This window comes from Conger conger, chromosome 2 (genome assembly GCF_963514075.1).
Source record: "Conger conger chromosome 2, fConCon1.1, whole genome shotgun sequence".
Lineage (NCBI taxonomy): Eukaryota > Metazoa > Chordata > Actinopteri > Anguilliformes > Congridae > Conger > Conger conger.
In genome coordinates, this window is record NC_083761.1 from 30,445,131 (window position 1) to 30,465,370 (window position 20,240).

Consider the following 20,240-nt stretch of genomic DNA (forward strand, 5'->3'; position numbering starts at 1 on the left):
GACAATAACTATAATATGATGTACAAATCAACTATTAGGTTTATATAGTCAGTCATCCATGTCAGATTCTGACTCTTCCCAGTCCATGTCAAGAGACACCAATGCTCTGCTAAGCTCCTCTCTGAAGTTGGGACCTGATGTTTTGTCAATTTGAACTGAATTCTTTATTAGGGCATGGGCTTCTTCTTCCTCTCTGCACTACATGGAGGCTCTCTGTGGCCTGTCTGTGAGGCTGACTGGGGGCCTGACTGGCTCTGGTGTGGAGGCTGACTGATCCCCCACTACAAAACCAAAAACCATTCCAATATGATATTTCATCATTCATATTCTTCACATTAATTTTGGACACAATTGGAATCACTCAGGTCATTCTTAATAATGAAATACCCTATTGGTAAAATCACAATTAAGCACCTATCAAATTTAGAGCATGTTTGCCAATTCATTGTTACAGATGAATTAATGTAACTCCAATTAACTCTTTATTAATGTTTCTGTTCACTAGCCTAAATAATATGCAGACTTCACATTACATAGGCTAATGTAAATCATATTCAATACATAAATTGTATTGAAGTCATTTTCTGCTGTAACACCAAATGACGCAATTGCAATTAATGCAATTAATATGGATGCAATAACGTTTTGTTGTTCGACCACGAATATGACAGAGACAAACAGTGAATACAATGGTTTCTTCTGGTCGCTTATAGCCTAAAAAGCGAAGTGGCTTTACAACTTCAATTGCCTTTGCTTTTACTTTTCGTCAAGCCGTTCAGTTTGTGATGGCTAATGAATTTAACCAAATTTCAATTTCATAAATTGGTAACGTTATATAAGGTTTATATTAACGTAAACTTCCTCATTTTACAATTGCCTAACTTCACTTTATGTTGGACAAATATAGGATATATAGCACTAACGTTATGACTAATGTTCAGCCCCTGAAGTCTCATATGTTAGACAGATTTCTGAGTGCAGAAAATCAGAATCTTAAGAATTTATAAATTGATCTAGGATATCTACAGTACTGTACAAAAGTTTTAGGCAGTTGTAAAAAAATGCCGTAAAATAAAAATGCTTTCAAAAATAGAAATGTTAATAGTTTATTTTTATCAATTAACAAAATGCATGAACAGAAGAAGTGAATGAATTGAAGAAAAATCTAAATCAAATCAACACACCAAATATTGATTTGATTTAGATTTTTCTTCTGTTCACTCACTTTGCATTTTGTTAATTTATAAAAAACTATGAACATTTATATTTTTGAAGGCATTCTTACTTTACAGAATTTTTTTCACACCTGCCTAAAACTGTTATGCAAGTTGTAATATGTGAAATAGCCTACAGAAAATACAACAAATTCACCGCTGATTGTGATTAGGTGACTATGTTACATCGTATTCACAGCGAAAATGACGAGCATTTTGACATTATGTCAGGCCAAATGATATATGGTCGGACATATGTATATTGGCTCAATGTTGGGCCATGTAACTGATTATGTTGGGCCAATGTTTGTTTACTGTTACATACGGTGGTCCAATGTTGGCTCGCTACCTGGTACCAAACTGGTTACGTTGGCAGAAATAGTTGGCCAAACACTGGCCCGCCTGACCAAATTGTTGGCCCATTGGTCATGTTTGCTTCTGTTCGCTTAGATATTAATTTGATAATGTCATGATCTGTGTTTCTCTGTCTCTGTTTTATGTGGAAGTCCCTAGCGTTTCGCCTTTTGTTACCTTCTGTGCTTTCTGTAGTCTGTCTTTCTGTTCATTAATTGTCATTCATTCATTTCACCTGGTTTCACTTCCTGATTGGTGTACACACCTGTTTCTCGTTTCCCCTTGTTATCTGTCTTATATATACCTGTCTGTTTTGTCTGTTCGTTGCCAGATTGTGATGTGCTCCTGCCATTCTCGCCAGCATTTTTCCTGTCTGATCTGGCTTTGTACCGACTCGTTTTGTTTTCAACCAATCGGCTTTTGGATTTACCTTCTGTTCGAGTTTGACCCGCTGTTATTGTTTGGATTACTGGTTTGTGTCTTTGGATTTTGTTTCTGTTTATCTGCCTGTCTGGACTGCCTTATTGGTATCAACCTTCTGCCTGTGACCACGACTATGTTTCATATTTTCTTTCATCTGTTTGCCTGGCTACCGAAACCCTGCATGGATTATTGTTCACAAACGGTCTTATCTTCTACACGCCTGTTTGCCCATTATCGACTTTCACCTGTTTCACCCGCCCCGAAGATAATAAAAACTTTGATTGAAACTTCTCTGGGTTCATTGTTCTGAAGCCTGACAATAAAAGGCTTTTTGACCAGGGGCGCCCAAATTTTTGCACACCACTGTAAATGTCAAAAAGAATATATTTTTTGATTATACAGCCATGGAAAAATATTAACTACGGAAAGGGCTAGGCAGACAGATGGAGCACATGGCATCAGGGAGGGAACACTGATGGGAGTTCAGAAATCTACTGATGAACAGGCATTGTCTAACTTAAACTGCTTCAATCACTGTTAACAAATAAAGGAATTTGTCAAGTGTGGCACAAAGCTTTATTCGAGATGAGAAGGTACAATTGTGGTTATTCCATCATCATACAGCTCCCACATAAAAGCCTCTCTATCACTGACTATAGATGAACCCAACATGCAGTTATGTAGGAAGAGATGTTTTTTATGGTCTGGTGGAAGTTACATTATTAATAGACAAGGATGACACTTGTTTGGCTGTAAAAACAAAGAAATTAGTCAGTCCTCCCCTTCCTTTTAAAGATAACTTATAAAGTATACTGACATTTTCTGCTGGCAGCTGCGGAAACCGCTTTTTGAGTCAAAGGATTGCATTGCATAGTAACAGATGGCATTACATGATATGTCTGCATATTAGATCATCTGAACTGGTGTCTGCTACAAAAGTTAACTGAGACAACTATGAGAAGACAGGATGATACAGAATTCAGAAAAAAACTAAGACCATCCTGTCATTGCTATAGTTATGATGGCTCCCCTAAAATTTGTAAAACCTAACAGGCACAGTATTTGTTAAATGGAATGGGAAGAACAACATACACTTGATTAGTACTGGCTGTAATGCAGTAATACAGATTATAGGGTAAATTGCCATGATTCATGGTTCAGTTTAGAATCACTTTCTCTGAAACATGTTTATCAAAGACATGGTTTGCTCTCAGGTGTTTTTGGTTTTACTATTCACTGAGGTTCCCATACCAACAAAATCAAACTTCAGTGCTTTGTTATCTGTAAGGATCTCTAAGCATATCCGGACTTTGGACCCCCCACATATAGTAACTACTCACCACCACCCTTCCGCTTTGTCCATACTGAAGGAACAAGAGCCTAATGAATGGGTACACATCAATAAAAAAATCCCTCTGTTCCCTGTGTTTGTACATGCCTCCTGGTAACACTGATATAAGCAGGGCGGAGACCCAAGAATGTTGGCTTAGTATTGCAGCAAAATCTCAAACCCAAGGTTGATTACTCAATTCCACAGGCCAACATCCTGATCTAAAGGCTTACTTATCTAGAATCAGTTTTTAATCATATATGCTTTCAGAGTATGATTCATGTGCCCTAGGTCACTAAGCAACCAAATTATTTGACTTCTACTTTTCCCCTGTGGTAGATATACATAATTCTCACAATATTCTGCTATCTTGGCGACAAAATGAAAACACTTTGTTAAAATATTATACCTTACCACAGGCATAGTGAAAGATACATGATGTATGTATGATTTTTATATAAGTTCACATAAAACAGACAATTTGGAGTCTTGTTTTTAGAAATCTGAACAATGCATTACTGTGAGTGCAATGCAGCAGGATTCATCTTTCAAATTGATTACTAAATTTAATGATGACAATGTATTATGTAGTTCATATAAAACAGACAATTTGGAATTTGTGAAACATTTATTTTCAGAAATGTGAGCATTGCACTACAGTAAGTGAGTAAATCTTTTCAAGCAATTTCTATCATCTGTTAAGGCGTTAAAGCCAGGAAGAAAGGCAAATGGCACATTAGTAACAGTTTGGTTCCTATATTCATCAATAATTGGTTAATACAGCACAGGCCAATAAAAACCTCCTACAAAACTTCCTCTCGTTGGCACACAATTTGTATCGACTTTGCAGAGGAGATGCACTGTAGTATTTGCAATAATAAGTGAATTCAGAGGTCACAGACAGCTATCTCTGAATATGATTGTCAGAATGAGAAGAGATGTCCAATCTTTTCTTTGCCTCTAGTTGACAGAACGAACAGTTGTAGTTGTTCCACCACCTGTAAGGAGAGACACAATGACCTCAAACTCTCCTCAGTTATCTCACTACCTAGTCTCAACATTTTTATACAGAATTGTACTAAGACAATCTCTAATAATCATCATTGCTATGAAAATAAGGCTGTTATTTACCTGTGCCTGGAGTCCTAAAAGTAAAAGAAAAAATGTCACAATGTCAACTGAAGCAACAGACGGTACTGTATATTCTCATATAAGACAATATTGGCTTTTTTCAGCAGGTTATAGGAACTAAAAGCAGGTAGGAACTATACACAATGGGGACTATATGCTTCTGGGAGCATAATTGTGGCTGAATACAAATGTCAGAAATCCAGACTAGCAGTCTCAGACCTTGTGGTCTTACAGACTGTGACATTGACTGAAGTGCTCAGCATTTTTACATAAATAATTTTCTAAATAAATCACATTTGATTATTTCAGATATGAGTATAGACTTATATTGACACTACATCCCAGCTAATGTGTGTGCTTGATAAGTAGTATTGTCTGGGTGTGTTTTCATTGTGGTAGGTTACAGATACCTTTTCTCCTCCTTCTCCAGGAGACTACGGTAGGTGGCAATCTCCTGCTCCAGACGGCTCTTAATGTCCAGCAGCATTTTGTATTCCCGGCCCTGCTGCTCTGTACTGGCCCTCATCTGTGCCAGATCTGCCTCTGATATGTTGATCTGGTTTTGGTAGCCAGCTAGCATAGCACTGAAGTGAGCCTCTGTGTCTGCCAGTGTTTTCTCTAAAGCAGCTTTCTGTGGGGTAGCAAAAAGTACATTAAGACAATAGGTTCTGATTCACTATTTATTGTACTGTATGTATGTAAATACAATACAAGGCGTTCCACTTTTAACTCCTGCTATTTTCATTTTTTTAAGCACCATCATTTGTATACCTTTGATGCAGTAGTGAATAAGCTGTGGGAAGCCAGTAGTCATGACTCACTGTCGGCTACAAGCTATGTTTCTCATGGTTGAGTGACTGAAATAGCAAATCTGTGAAATTTTATCTCTGTGAACAATTTAGGGGATAATTAATTGCTGTACCCACTTGTGGAAACGTTCATATCACAGGTTTATCCAAGGAGCAAAAATTTCACTTATTCCCCAGTGACCAAGTACTATGCAGTCAATGGGTGGAAGTCATTCCATTTCAATTTGATGTAAAATTTTCAACAGAGCTAATGACAACCTGCTTGCATGTAGTGACCATTTCAGAAATGATGCCAACCAAGGAGGCCAAATGTGCATTGGTAAGCACAATGTGTGATTCCCAAGGATGCCTTAAGCAAGCAATAATTTTAACTTCAGAAAGTTGTTTCAGCAAAAAGTACAAATGGCAGGTTCTTTGTAATGATGAATTATGCTGATCAAAGCAACGGCATGTCTCTGATTTCTTTAAATACTTGGACTTTTATGACTTTAGGTTAATCAGCATTGGCTAGTTGATGAAACTGAAAGAATGAAATAAATAAATTAAATAATTGTTTTGTGTTTAGTCAGCTTCCCTTTGTCAAATATTAGACTTTGTCTAAAGATTTGAAACCAGTCAGTGTGTCAAATGTAACTAAATAATAATTGTATTGCCAATTTCACTTTGTTTGATTTTATTTACAATAATTGTTAGGGGTGCCAATAATTTTGGCAGCTGTGCTTTTCAGACATCAGGAAGTCATGGCAAGCAAAGGATATGCAACCAAATACAAAACATGACTCCTTTATTTGACACAATGTTAATTTCTCTCAAACATAGAAATGGGGGACTACATATAAAAATAGCTGGAATTACTACATGGTGAAACCAAAATGTATAAATACCCTTTAATAAAAGCTCTGAGTCTGCTTGATCACATATGAATGGTTTGATTACAAACAGAGAAAATAAAATATTAGACAAACTGACCCCAAACTTTTGAATGGTAGTGTATAGTTTTCCCATATGTTTGAACATAAAATATAGATCCTTATCCATGTTGTTTATTATATGCAGCCTTTTTTCTCTATTTTTATTAAGATTGCCAATAATGCTGGAGCCCACTGTATTCTTGAAAACAGGCATAATCCTTTTCCTGAAAAGTAGCCCTTTTCTTGTCCAAAAGAATTACTCAAAATATTACTGAAACAATGTTACAGAAACAATGTTACAGATGTTCAAACATACAGGAAGTGGAAACTTTTTTTCTCACAAAATATAGTAACGAGAGCAAACCAACTATTTACAGAACAGCCTACAATTGACTCTGGCAGTGTATTTGAGCTCAAGCTTCTTAGGAAGTATACAGTCAGCTCTAGATTTACTGGCGCCACTTATGAAAATGAAGAATACAGTACAATACAAAATGTTACATACAGTAAACACAGATAATATTGGTATGCGTTATTAAATGTAAAAAAAGGTCCTGCGATCAAATTGTGTTCCGCTTTTAAAGTGCAAATGGCCTTTAAGCTCATGTGCCCGGTTCCTTTACTTTTTTATATATCACAAACTAAACTTACATCAACTGCCTTTTCATCATCACAAGCCCATGCCCCGTGATTAATTTCAAGAAATGTCTAGGCAGCCGCATTGACAGTGATTTGTGCTGGGTGGATTGCGACCATTTTTTTTGTAATTTAAATTTACAGCGGTTGGCTTCTACAGGATATATATGACAGAATGACAGGACGTTTTGGTTTTGTTACATTTTTGAAGCACAACATTGTATGGGAACCCTGCCCTCATTCGGATCTGCACTATGGCACAGTCTAATTTCAAGCGGTAAAGTATTTAACAATACTGGCCTATCACACAACAGTATGACATTTATGTTACACATTCCTTACTGATGTACAGCTACTAATAAATAAATCAATAAATAAAGTACGCCAATTCTCAAATCATCACGGATAATAATTCAATTGCTCATACAGCACTTGTGTTTGGAAAAATGTAATTAATTCTAACAGGTACTCAGGTATCTCAAACCCCAAACGGTTACCTTTCAGAAGAGACCAAGATTATGCCTGTAGGGTTTAAGATTTTATTTTGGGTATGTAATTTTAAAGCTTGTTTTCAGAAAAAGGGGTGATACTAGGAGTGAACTTTCAGATTTAAGTCAGTTGTCAAAAGTAATATATAAAAAATGTGAAAAGGGAAACCTTTATATTGTGATATTAATATAAAGGTATTACACTTCATTCTTGTAATGCAATTACACATTATTTCTTAGCATAGAATGCTAGCTGAGCATCTTGTCCACTTTTATGCCATGATATCTGGTTTGGGACCAGAGGTTTGACAGCTAATTTCAATTCTGAACATACTTAGGACTATTCAGACTTGACGGACTTCAGTACACCAGCTTGTTTGTAAAAGTTAATGTGTTTTCAGAGCACATTTTCACTCGCACATGCTTAGTTTTGATATTGGGATGTGCTTTCTTTTAGTCATCTGGAAAATCAAGTCTTTATCTTTTTGAATACATAAATGGGTGATCATGACCATTAACCTAGAAGCAACAATGGCACTCAGCAATCAACTACTTTACAAAATCACAGGCATCACCACAGTAATTCAAGGGTATCTACCATATAAAACAGATATAATCACATCAACACATTCCTTTGAATGCCTTGGTGGTCTAAATGGCGCCAGGCATGTCTAGTCAAACACTCAGATGATTAACCATGGGCATATATGGAGTCAGACCCACCTAGCCACCTTAGCCATGACATTCTCATTATACAACTGTGGCCCAAGTATGCTACCTTCAAATATCCTGGAGGAAGAAAATAGGGAATAGAACATGGAATTTCTTTTGGGGAAAAATCAGAAAATAGATTAAGGAATTTACAGTGAGTTCTATAATGTTTTGGACAAAGACATAGTAATCAAATGCTGATAAAGTGCACATTATCAGCTTTTATTTAAGGGCATTTATTATTGTTGTTTCAACATGTAGAAAGTTCAGCAATGTTTATACATCGCCCCCCATTTCAGGGCACCATAATCTTTGGGACAAAGGCCTTTACATGTGTTTTTGATTAGTTAGGTGTGCTCAAATGCTTCCTTAGTAGTGGGGGCACATGGCTGTAACAGATACTGGCTCACGTGTCTTCAGTGGTGTGGTGAAATGTATAAAAATACCTTTTAATTACATATCTAAAATTGTGGAGTACAGAGCTAAATTGAGAAATGCATTTAGAAAGATTTTTTCCCAAAAGTTATGGAGCTCAGTGTATTTGAAAACAGGTTGGATGTGAGTTGTATAATGCAGGGTAATTGATACAATGTAAGAATATGGAGAGCCTTATGACATCATCTGCTGGAGAGGCAGCAGATGCAAGAGAGAAATTTGATGTCACAGGGGTCAACATTCCACCATTCATTGGAGGAAAGTCTATGGGACTTTTTTCCCTGGAAAACCTTAACCATCATCTCAAATTAATGTTGCGTTCATATTTATATCATACAAAAAACTGTGACGTAATAAAAACTAAAAATGGTGATGCTAGATTGTTAAAAAGACTAGCGAGAACAGCAGTTTAGAGTCTTATCAGGTTCTTATTTGCAATGCAGGGCAATAAAACAGCAGGCTTCCGCATGCTATGCAAATTATTCAATACAGACATATTTATGGAACCAAATATCCCACCTGCTTATGAAGCTCTGACTGTTTTCTGTCTAACTTTGACGTTTATTTCGTAATCAGTTCAGCCATTTTCGAGAAAACTATGTTTTTGCCAGGACTATACCTAAGCAAATGCCATCTTGAACTACTTCTAATTGTTGTGTGAATGCATTGCTAGGTCATTTCAGTTGTGAACTAATGTAAAACACGGCACACTTCCTACCCTTTCCAACAAGATATAATGTGTCATATTTAGGTGACGGACAGTTCATATAAGTGAATAAATCACATGTGAAGGTCAATTTATATTTAATATTTAAAAAATGTGTTTTAATAGAAAAATACCTTTCTGATCATTCATGTGTCTGCACAAAAAGAAATGCAGATGTTTGGTAATTGGAGAGATTTTGGAACACTTGAGGACATCTGGGTGCATTTTTCGTAAAACTCATATGTCGATTTGTTTACCATATTTTGTACACAAGTTAATATTAAGTTTGTGCAAAAGATAAAGTAGTTTTGGGCTGGTCCACCGATATATTTGGTGCTTAACTATAAAGACATAAGGTGTTTTGTATTTCTTTTGAATTTCATGTATTTTGTCTTGACATAAATTTGACTCAAATTTCTGAATGGTACTTGAAATTTCTGAATGGTGTATGCAGTAAATAGTTTTTGAGATATTGACACTTTTATAGGATTAGTAGAAAATAGGTGGAAATTGCCCTCTGGGGAGGTAAAGCAGAAAGGGTTAAATATCTAGGAAATTACTGGGGATTTTGAAAACCTCCATTCTCTTAAATTTGCCATTTGTGTGATTGTGCTTGTATACAGGATTTTCACCTTGAAAATATTATAAAATAAACATGCTCAGTCATTACTATGATGTACTTGCAACCTGTGTCTCTGTTCACTTCTACCCAATATCTTGCTTGTCTACTTGTATTTGTTATTCTAAAACTCCTCGGGCCGCTTCTGGGCATGGGTTTTTTTTATTTCAGTGCTGTATCTAAAAAGCATGTGTCCAATACACTGAACTCATACACTCTATGATCAATACAGAGGGGGAGGAGGACAAGAGGAGATATGTATGGATTGGCTATTACAGTGGTTAGCTGGTTTGCGAGACATTAGCCTTGGTGTCAAACAATTAATCAAGTGGTCGGCCAGCGTTTGGAGACATTAATTAGCAAACTAATTTTAATATCATACATCAGCGGGCTGGCCATGATAGCTGGGTCCCACTGCACAGTACTACTGCTTATATTTTCAGGCTTATTTTGTCTTCTGGGCAGGAAGTTCACACCTAAATCCAAAAGACACCTGGACTTTCAAAAGACTTTGGATGTTTCATAAAAATTAAAGCAATTAATTAATGCATTTGTGAGTATGCGTGCTTATGTTACAGAATTGTGCTCCTTCCAGGCAGGCTAGAGCAGACTAAAATACACTGGCCTTAGCAGTAGAGGCTAGTGCTGGTTAGCTATAGGCTAGCTATTAACAAGAATTAAATACAAATATGAGTAACATCAGTTAAATAGCGAGCTAAATGGCTTGTGTGAAAAGTGACTACTCTCTGACTAACCTTTCTGATTGGCTATTATCAATTACTAGCAACCCCTACCACCTGATACACCCTAGCAACCACCTAATATGGATTTAGCAATCTTAACTCCTTAGACACCACTGACTAAAAATTGCCAACCATCAAACACCTGAGAAATAGCAGTTATATTAGAATATCATTAGCAGTAGTCAATCACAATCACATCTGTATTTTCTTTAGGAAAAGCACATCTCTAGTTAATCTAGTTAACATTTGGATGGAGCAAGAAGCAGTGTTCAGCCCATCATTGTTTTTGTTTTCTTTCAAGTTGTTTTTGATATTATGAGTTTTAACTTGGTCAGTCAGCTGCAAACATGATTGCCCTTATATGTTAAGTGTGTCTATTTTCAATGGGCAGCCATTTGACTGATGACTCTATCCAGCATTTTCTGTTACTGAAGCTGGTCTATGCCGATGTGCATCAGGTAATTTCCTTAAAACTGGAATGCAGATAGCCCTTCCCTTTCACACATTGCCTTTTTGCACCCATGTTTGCCCTTTTGTATTTGTGACGATGTGTGTGTCAGCACAATTTACCATGCTAAGCTGAGACTGTAGCTCAATCTCCAATCCCTGCTGGGTACGCCTCAGGTCTGTGATCTCTGTCTTGGAGGTCTGGATGGTTTCTGTGCTGATGGCAACCTCCTTGTTCACAGCTGCCGTCTGCAAAACACACAAGAACTCAGTCTCAATTTGGCAAGCTTTTGAAGCATCCAATTTATTGGCATTTTATTTTCTCAATCTTTATTAGAAGGTATAAATCCATGCCAGCCTTTCGCCATTCCAATGACAAGATCTGAAAGATTGCAGTACATTTTATTGAGCAATATTTATTGAGCATTGCAAAAGCTATGTACAGCAGTAGAGGAGTGTAATTACCTTGTCATTGAACCAGGTCTCTTGGTCACGGCGATGCTTTTCTGTGATGGCTTCATATTGGGACCGGATCTCCTCCAGAACTCTATTAAGGTCCTGTTGGGGTGCAGCGTCCACTTCCACATTGACTGTTCCTGTCAACTGTGAGCGCAGGGCTGACAAGTCCTTTGGCCAAAAACCAAGACAGTAGAGGAGTGAAGGAGAGGGTGATGGAGTGAAGGAAGAGTTTGAGAATTTAAATGATAATACAAAGTTAATAATACACAATTTAATTATTTCAAAGGAATTACCAAATGTAGAGGTAACCTATGAGGCACTATTTTCCAGTAGCTAATACTTTATGGGTAAAAATCAACATGGTAGAAATAATAGCTGTTAAGGAGAAAAGCCAATGTCTGCCAATCTCATGGCACAAAACTTGTAAGCCTATAACACCCACCTCCACGTGGTTCTTCTTCAAGAAAGCAAGCTCATCTTGCAGCCCCTCAATCTGCATCTCCAGGTCTGCCTTAGTCAGTGTGGTCTGATCGAGCAGGCGACGAAGGTTGGCAGTGTCAGCCTCCACTGACTGGCGCATCATCAGCTCATGCTCATACCTGATTGTTCAGAAGAGAACACAGGTGTAAGAGGGGAACAGCACTATCTGCAACCATCCAGCCAGATTTGCAGCTTGTTTGTATTATCTACCATCCAGTGAACTAAAAGCACATGTGGCAATGCTGTCTCTTGGCAATTACTGAATAATTACCAAGCTGTTGGCTATCCCCCAGACTAAATTAAAAATTAAAGGTGAATATCCTTCATGTAGACATAAGACTAGTACAAACTCTCATTCATGTATTATTTGCCTGTGTTGTCTCCTAGTGTTGTTAAACATAGTAATAAACATATTTAATCATAAAAATGAGCAGAAATGAGGAGGTTGTGGACTTACTTGGTCCTGAAGTCATCTGCAGCCAGTTTAGAGTTGTCAATCTGAAGCAGGACATTGGTATTGTTGATAGTGGCAGCATTAATCTGGAGGGAAAAAAGCTAAATTTTTGTAATTGTATGTTTTTGTTGTGCACATACACTCACCGAGCACTTTATTAGGTGTTTAATAGACTTATTTTTTAGACTTCTACTGCTGTTGCCTATCCACTTAGAGTTATGATGCGCTGTGTGTTGCATTACTGTCACCTTCCTGTCAGCTTTGACCAGTCCACTGATGTCTCTCATTAACAGTGCATTTCTTTTTTCTTTGCTAACTCTGTGTGAAAATCCCAGGAGATCAGCAGTTTCTGAGATACTCAAACCACCCTGTCTGCCACCAACAATTATTCCACGGTCAAAGTCACTTGGATCACATTTTTTCCCCATTCTGATGGTTGATGTGAACATTAACTGAAGCTCCTGACCCATATCTACATGATTATATTCATTGCATTGCTGCCACACAATTGGCTGATTAGATAATCGCATGAATCAGTAGGTGTAATAAAGTAAAAATGTTCCTAATAAAGTGCTAGGTGAGTGTATATATAATGAATGCATACTTGGTTTCAATGCTGCAACTACATTTCTCAAATTTATTTTAAGATCCCATGAAGAGATTTGGATATATTACACTGATAGTAAATCAATCATGATATTAAAAATCAAATATATAACTCTGCTTTTGTTTGGCCTGTTTGAATTATAATGCCATCATTCCAATAATTAGTGAGTCTTTATCTTTGAATGAAACATTAATATTTAATTGCTTATATCAGGAAAATGGTTTACTTTTGTCTCAAATTTAGAAATGGACAATGTGATATCACTGAGATTTAACTACTTTACTCTCCTGTCAGAACCAACACTGTGAATATACCCTGCAACATCAAACATTGCCTAAATAAATACAATATAAAATACAAATAATGTCTTCTTGTATTATAAGTGATACCACAAGAGGGGACTAAACTAACTTTTATCAATAAAATTGTACCTAAATAAAATATGTCACTGGTTCCTCCTCCTGAAAGTTTCAGTGTTACATGTAATGGCATTGCCTATGGCCTTTTTTATACCCTTGTTCTGTAATGTACTGACAAGCCATTACAGGCAGGCTGTGCTCAAATTATGGTCAAAAGATATTCCTGGAACATTCAATCATTTATTTACTAGATAGGCCCTTACCTTGTCCTTCAGGTCATTGATGGTGTCCCAGTATGCACTGTAGTCATGTGAAGCGGCCGGGCCCTTCTTCTCATAAAACTCTCGGATCTGGTATTCCAGTTTGGAGTTGGCAGCCTCCAGAGACCGCACTTTTTCTAGGTAGCTGGCTAGCCGTTCATTGAGGTTCTGCATGGTGCCCTTTTCATTCAGGTGGAGTGTGTCTAAACCCACAGACTTCAGGTTGAAGCCCCCACCATAGCTGCTCCCATAGCCATCCCCATAGCCAGCCCCATAGCCAGATCCATAGCTGGAGGAGACACTGCGACCTGTGGAAGAGATGTGCGTTCTAGCATCTCCCATTCCCCCAAAAACACTATAGGCTTTGGGGACTGATGATCTTTTGAGGAATGAAGTGGTGGGTCCACTGCTCATATGTACACTGCTCACATTCATCGCCATCCTGATAGATTGTCTGTGAAGGAGTTGAGAGCACAAAAACCTGTTATATCAATGCCTTCGACTTGAGCCTCAAGGAGTTTGCATCCAGTTACAAGGCTGCTTCCTTAAATATCCCAGGCTCTTGGGTGGACAGGATTGCCGGGGAACACCTCTCTCTCTCTGACACACACAAACACACACAGATATGTACGCACACACCTTCTTATCCTCTTATCCCCTTACACACACACCCCACCCAAAGCTATGCTGAGCACAATGCACTCTCTGTTTAAACTGGCCAGGGTTCAAGTTCCATTTAGTGAGGACATTCTATTGGCATGCATGCAAATGCTTTTTTTCTTTTGATTTTCCTTTTGCATTTCAACACTTCTCAGTGACACACCACAGGCTAGCAGACCACCAATGAGGTGTCTGCCTTATTCAAACACCCCCCGTACACTGTTTGCAGGCTGTACAAAAAATGACTTATGTAGGCTATAATTATGTAGGCTACATAGTATACAGTGTGAGACGGGTGCATGGGGGGGTTGGACCTAAAATGCACGACTCAGACAAAAGGGATGTAATAAAGTCCCATCAGGGCTTTATTCAGGGAATATCCAGTGAGCGTAATCAAAAAACAAGCAAAGTTCATACACGTGAAATCCAGCCAAAACCGAATGTGACCTGGCATAACACCACTCGATTACGCCACCTTGGGAATTACGCCCAAGGAAATAGTTTGTAAGAATCGATGATTGGTGATCAATCCCCACATAGGTGTGTTCAACTAAATTAACAAGCAGAGACGTGGATTCAATAACAAAACAGAGTTTATTAATTACAATCCTAAAAACGCAGTAAAAACAACCCACACAAAAACCCACAGGATCCCCAAAATTATAATTAATGGCACCGTTAGGGGTGCCACTGGGTGCGTGCGGGTATGGGTCCGTGGAGGGCTTACCGGAAGTGGAACCGAAAGGTCACTCACTCGTGAAGGTGCCAGCAGACATACAAACATATGCACTGTAAAGCGGTGAGATACGGACACGGTGAATAAAATATTCTACTTCTACACACACTATACCATGCAGTGAAAAGAACGGTACCACTTCCGACGGCGCCGTAGCGACCTCCACACCAACCCAGATCCCAAACCACGCACTGCAACGTAAACAGTAAGTCGCCCCAAAGCCCCAACTCGATCAACAGTTGGTTTGTCAATAGTAAGGATATATTAAAAATACAAATAAATATGGAACCCCAGGGAAAGGTGGGTACAGTTAAAACACCCCAATGCTCCACGTAGCCAGTTACTGGCGTATTAATAGAACTGTCGCCCCGCTATCCACATTCCTTAGCTCTTTAATGAGCCTACGCGATAAACGCAAATTATTAATGTCGGCAAAACAGCAGCTAGCAATGTCCTATAATGGCAGAAAAACATTTGTTAGTGCATAGGCAGTGTGGCGTTCTGGAAAACGCAATATTGTAGCGCATTTTAACAACAACATAACCTTGGAAGCTAAATGCTTTCCTACTCATAGCGTTAACAAGATAGATTAAAATAAATACCTCAATAGGCTATGCACGTGTAGAGTCTCAAGCTCCACCACCTTGTCAATGGCGACCTACAATAAAAATTGTCATCAGGCTTACATGGAACATTACGTGGCTGCAAGTAACAGAGCAAACTGCAACATACCTTGAAGTCAAACAGGAACTTGCATAGCGGAACAGGGAGGAACATGAACCACCAACAGGTAAGGCATTTCCTTGTACCTTGTTACTGGAGCCTATTTATAGGCCCCCAGAAATGATTGATATGCGCGTCAGTAAACCAGACTCTGGAATGCACATTCACCTAGCCTATTCGCTAGTTAGGGTGTTAGTGAGTAATCAGTACTTGCAACCTGTTACACAAAGTACAGAACCGAGGGAGAAGGCAGTCTCGTAATCGGTACACCGTGCAAAAAGTCCAGTAACCAGGAAAGCTGTCAGCGGGGCAGAAGTACAGGCAGACTCGATGATGGGGCAAGAGTCAAGACTGCGAGGAGTTCTCTGTTTCCCACGTCATAATTTCTCTCCTCTGGTGAGAGCTTCTTGGAGAAAAAAGCGCATGGGGGTTGTCAGCGACAGCACGGCTCCCACCCCAGTGTCAGATGCATCAGTCTCCACAATAAACTGGCGAGTGGGATCGGGGTGCACCAGGTTAGGGGCGGCAGAGAACAGTCTCTTAATCTTCACAAATGCCACCTCCGCTTCGAGACCCCAACGGAATGGCAAGGCAGTGGATGTGAGCTTGGTGAGGGGGGAGACAACTTGGCTGTATGATCTGATGAATCTGTGGTAAAAGTTGGCGAATCCCAAGAAGCATTGGAGTTGTTTCCGTGTGGAAGGCGTAGGCCAGTCAGTGACCGCCTGAATCTTTTTGGGATCTGCCCTGATCTGTCCCTTCTCCAGAATGAAGCCAAGGAACTCGACAGTGTCTGTGTGGAAGACACACTTCTCCGCCTTGACAAACAAAAGTCTCTGAAGAACTTGTCTGACATGTGTCTCATGCTCCTTGACATTCATTGGTGGAGTAGATCAGGATGTCGTCGAGGTAGACAAATACATGTCGGCCCAGTAAGTCCCGAAGTACATCATTGACTAACGCCTGGAACACGGCAGGTGCATTAGTGAGGCCGAATGGCATGACCAAGTACTCAAAGTGTCCGAGGGAGGTATTGAAGGCAGTCTTCCACTCATCACCCTCTCGGATACGAACCAGGTGGTAGGCATTGCGTAGGTCTAACTTGGTGAAGATGGTGGCATCGTGTAGAGGGTGAAAGGTGGAGTCCATCAATGGCAGAGGGTATTTGTTTTTTACTGTAATGTTGTTTAGCTCTCTGTAGTCGATGCAGGGACACAATGAGCCGTCCTTCTTCTGCACGAAGAAGAATCTGGCCATCCGAACATGGCCGTTGAGTCAGCAGGGTCCATCGTGGCAAAATTGTTCTGAGACGGGTGCGTGGGGGGTTGGACCCAAAATGCACGATTCAGACAAAAGGGATGTAATAAAGTCCAGTCAGGGCTTTATTCAGGGAATGTCCAGTCAGTGTAGTCAAAAAACAAGCAAAGTTCATGCACATGAAATCCAGCCAAAACCAAGGTACAGTACCGAGGGAGAAGGCAGTCTCGTAATCGGTACACCATGCAAAAAGTCCAGTAACCAGGAAAGCTGTCAGTGGGGCAGAAGTACAGGCGGACGGTAGGCAGGCTTGGGGTCAATGACAGCGCAAGAGTCAAGACCAAAGTCCGTTCTGCGGGGCAGAAGCACAAAGACAGCAGGCAAAGTTTGAGGTACAGGCAGGCAATGGTCAACAAAACAGAAGTCAATAACGATGGTCAATAAACAGGCTTGGATCATAATGGGTAGGCAATAGCTTGACAAAAACGCACTGACGAACAGGAGGCAACAATTTCGCAAAGATATGACATGAAACAGCTTATATGCAGGTGTAGACAGGTGCAGGCAATTAGCTTGAGAGCAGCATGCAAATAGAAATCAGGTGTGGAGGATTGACAAGTTAACGACAAAATTAGTAATCATTAGTAATAAACCTATCCTGCCCTAGCATTAGTAATTTAATAAATGACATGCACAAGAAACGTAAGGTAACATGAACACATGGTTAGAATGTTAGTATTGCCCAATCCTGATCTAAAGTTAGTAGATTAGTAAGAAGACAAGGGAAATTAAAACAATTAGAGAAGCGTGAGTGACAGAAAGGGAGAGAGAGAAAAAGCATGAATGCAAGGTTTGCAGAAAGACACGAAAAAGTGTATGCTAATCAATGAACAGAACAACATAACATGAAACAACATAAATCGTGACATAACAAGTTTGTGAAATGTGACATGAATAAACTACATAACGTGACTTGACAAGACTAACAGAAAATCGGAACAACTAAACATGAAACGTGACATGAAAATGAAACGTAACAAGAAATACAACATAAAAACGTGGTGACTAGACTAACATAATACGTGACATGACAATAACATAACTAAGACAATGACTAAACATGAAACGTGACACAGTGCCCTCCATAATGTTCGGTACAAAGACCCATCATTTATTTATTTGCCTCTGTACTTCTCAATATGAGATTTGTAATAGACTGTCAGATTTTACTAAATGGCATTTTTTATACATTTTGTTTTCACCAGATTAACAATGGTAGTATTTCTGTTCAATGGTAGTATTTCTCCTGAGGAATGTGATTTATGATTCTGGTCGCTTATTGACTATCCCAGACACTAAAACACGTTAATTTATGTGAATTGGTCCAATAATTAGGAAGAACTATTATTAACTACACAACTTCCCTGTGTTTGGAAGACAGTGTTAACACATGATGTTTCATACACCTATTAACAATGTTCCAAACAGCACCTGAAGCACAACTACTACAGTTTTGCACAGGTTTATTTGGCTGAGCCATTTCAGTCTGTCCGGTTCTTGTTAGCAACAGCTTCCCCACCACACTGTTAGAGCGCAGCACCATGCCTTGTCTCTGGATGCAGAAACAGATCACGTACGTGACTCCTCCAAAATGATTATGAAAATGGAAGAAATCATACTTTACACACATACAAAAACCAAAGCTGATCTGGAAGTAAAGTCTTATTTATTCGTCATGAAAGTTGCACTGATTGGAACATTGTATGCTAATTTGCTGTTCGGAACAGGTCAGTCAACATTAAGTACTTGCATTTTAAACGAAACACACAATATAGCATTATTAATAGAATCTGCATGCTACCGCCATCTACTGAGTTGATAGAAAACTGCCTATAACCAAATCCTATTGGGGGCTATTTGTGGAGAACATTGCCTGAATTATGCCTATTTCTTGAAAATTATTTTAATTTAATAGTGAGCCAGGCAGCAGCTGAAGCTGTGATATTATTGAGAGAATTGTTACATTACAAGACACCGACAGCACCGCTCCATAGCTGTTGTATAACATAGGCTACTTGGAAAATACAATGGCAAAAATGTTCATGATCTTCGCATAGCTCACAGGACAGCACTATGACAGAGTTCAGGCGTTGCTGTATTATGGCAACGCCTGTCCCCTGCTGTGTTTTTTTTTTTTTTTGGCAACCCAATTTTCCAATTAGCACTCCCTCATGCTATAAAAGCAGTGTCATTAAATGTGGTTACACTAGATGCAATTATAAAATGTGTCTGACAAATGTGTCTGACAAATGTGTTTCATGTGACTATCCGTCTTGATTTGCGAGAGAGATTTGTGTCTGTTAGCAGGCAGAAGTGCGAGAGGTTTTGGGTGACTAAAACATGGCGGACCGGCTGTGGAGAGACCAGCTTGTCCAAGCTTGGCCTTTAGGAGGCGGATCTCAAGTCTGGCCTTGGTTTGCTGCAGTCGGGCAAGAATAAGCTGTTCCTCTGCTAGATGGATCTGTACTTCTGCCCTTTCAGTCTCTTTTTGCAGAAGTACCTTATAGGCATCATCTTTCTTTGGGTGCTTTGAGCCTCTCTCTGGGGGTCCTGTGGGAACTAGGCCTTCTGGCTCCACCTGTGATTGACCTTCTCCCTCGATTACAGGGCTGAGATTAAGAATAAATGTTTCTGAAGAAGGCTCACTTTCTGCTGTCATCACAGGCTCACCATCCTCTGCAACATCTTGGATCCCATGCAGAGCTTCCGACTTTTCACCTCCAATAATATCAAGGACTATGTCTGTGTATTCACCCCTCTTATATGGGTTGTTGCCTGTTTGGCTGTTCTTGGCTTCAGCGTGGTCTTTTGTTGCCCTGGCCTTAAGATTCTTCCACCGAAATCTTAGTTGCTCTGTTGTCCTCTTCTGGCCAAACCCCATTGCATTCACGTGTGATTTCAGCCCAAATTTCCTTCTTCATTTTACTGCTCACTTCACCACCCTTGGCAGAACTAAAAGATCCTACCAATGACCTATAATGGCACCTAACACCCTCCAGTAGGGCATGGGTTTCAGCAGCAGAGAAATTCAGGCTTTTTGAGTCCATGGTTCCACCGCTTTGATGTAGCAAGCATCATTTTATAGGCCTTGGGTATGATTCCATTAATTGAACACAAGCCAAAGCAATTAAGCTAACAGGTGTGTTTGGGAAGACCAATTTACACAGCCATATGTATATTCAGCCTTTCTCAGCGGACTCAGAGAGAAGGTCACAGAGAGGCAGTGAC

At 39.3% G+C, this 20,240-nt stretch overlaps 1 protein-coding gene across 1 annotated transcript; it reads right to left on the reverse strand.

The window, feature by feature from the left end:
- Positions 1 to 2,563: 2,563 nt before the first annotated feature.
- LOC133117106 (keratin, type I cytoskeletal 19-like) lies at positions 2,564 to 14,131 on the reverse strand. Its single transcript, XM_061227238.1, has 8 exons — positions 13,580 to 14,131; positions 12,354 to 12,436; positions 11,859 to 12,015; positions 11,423 to 11,584; positions 11,081 to 11,206; positions 4,863 to 5,083; positions 4,453 to 4,466; positions 2,564 to 4,319 (listed from the first exon to the last, which is right to left on the reverse strand). Exons 1-8 carry the CDS (start codon positions 14,015 to 14,017, stop codon positions 4,282 to 4,284), a joined length of 1,239 nt encoding a protein of 412 aa, XP_061083222.1. The 5' UTR covers positions 14,018 to 14,131; the 3' UTR covers positions 2,564 to 4,281.
- Between the last annotated feature and the right edge of the window lie 6,109 nt (positions 14,132 to 20,240).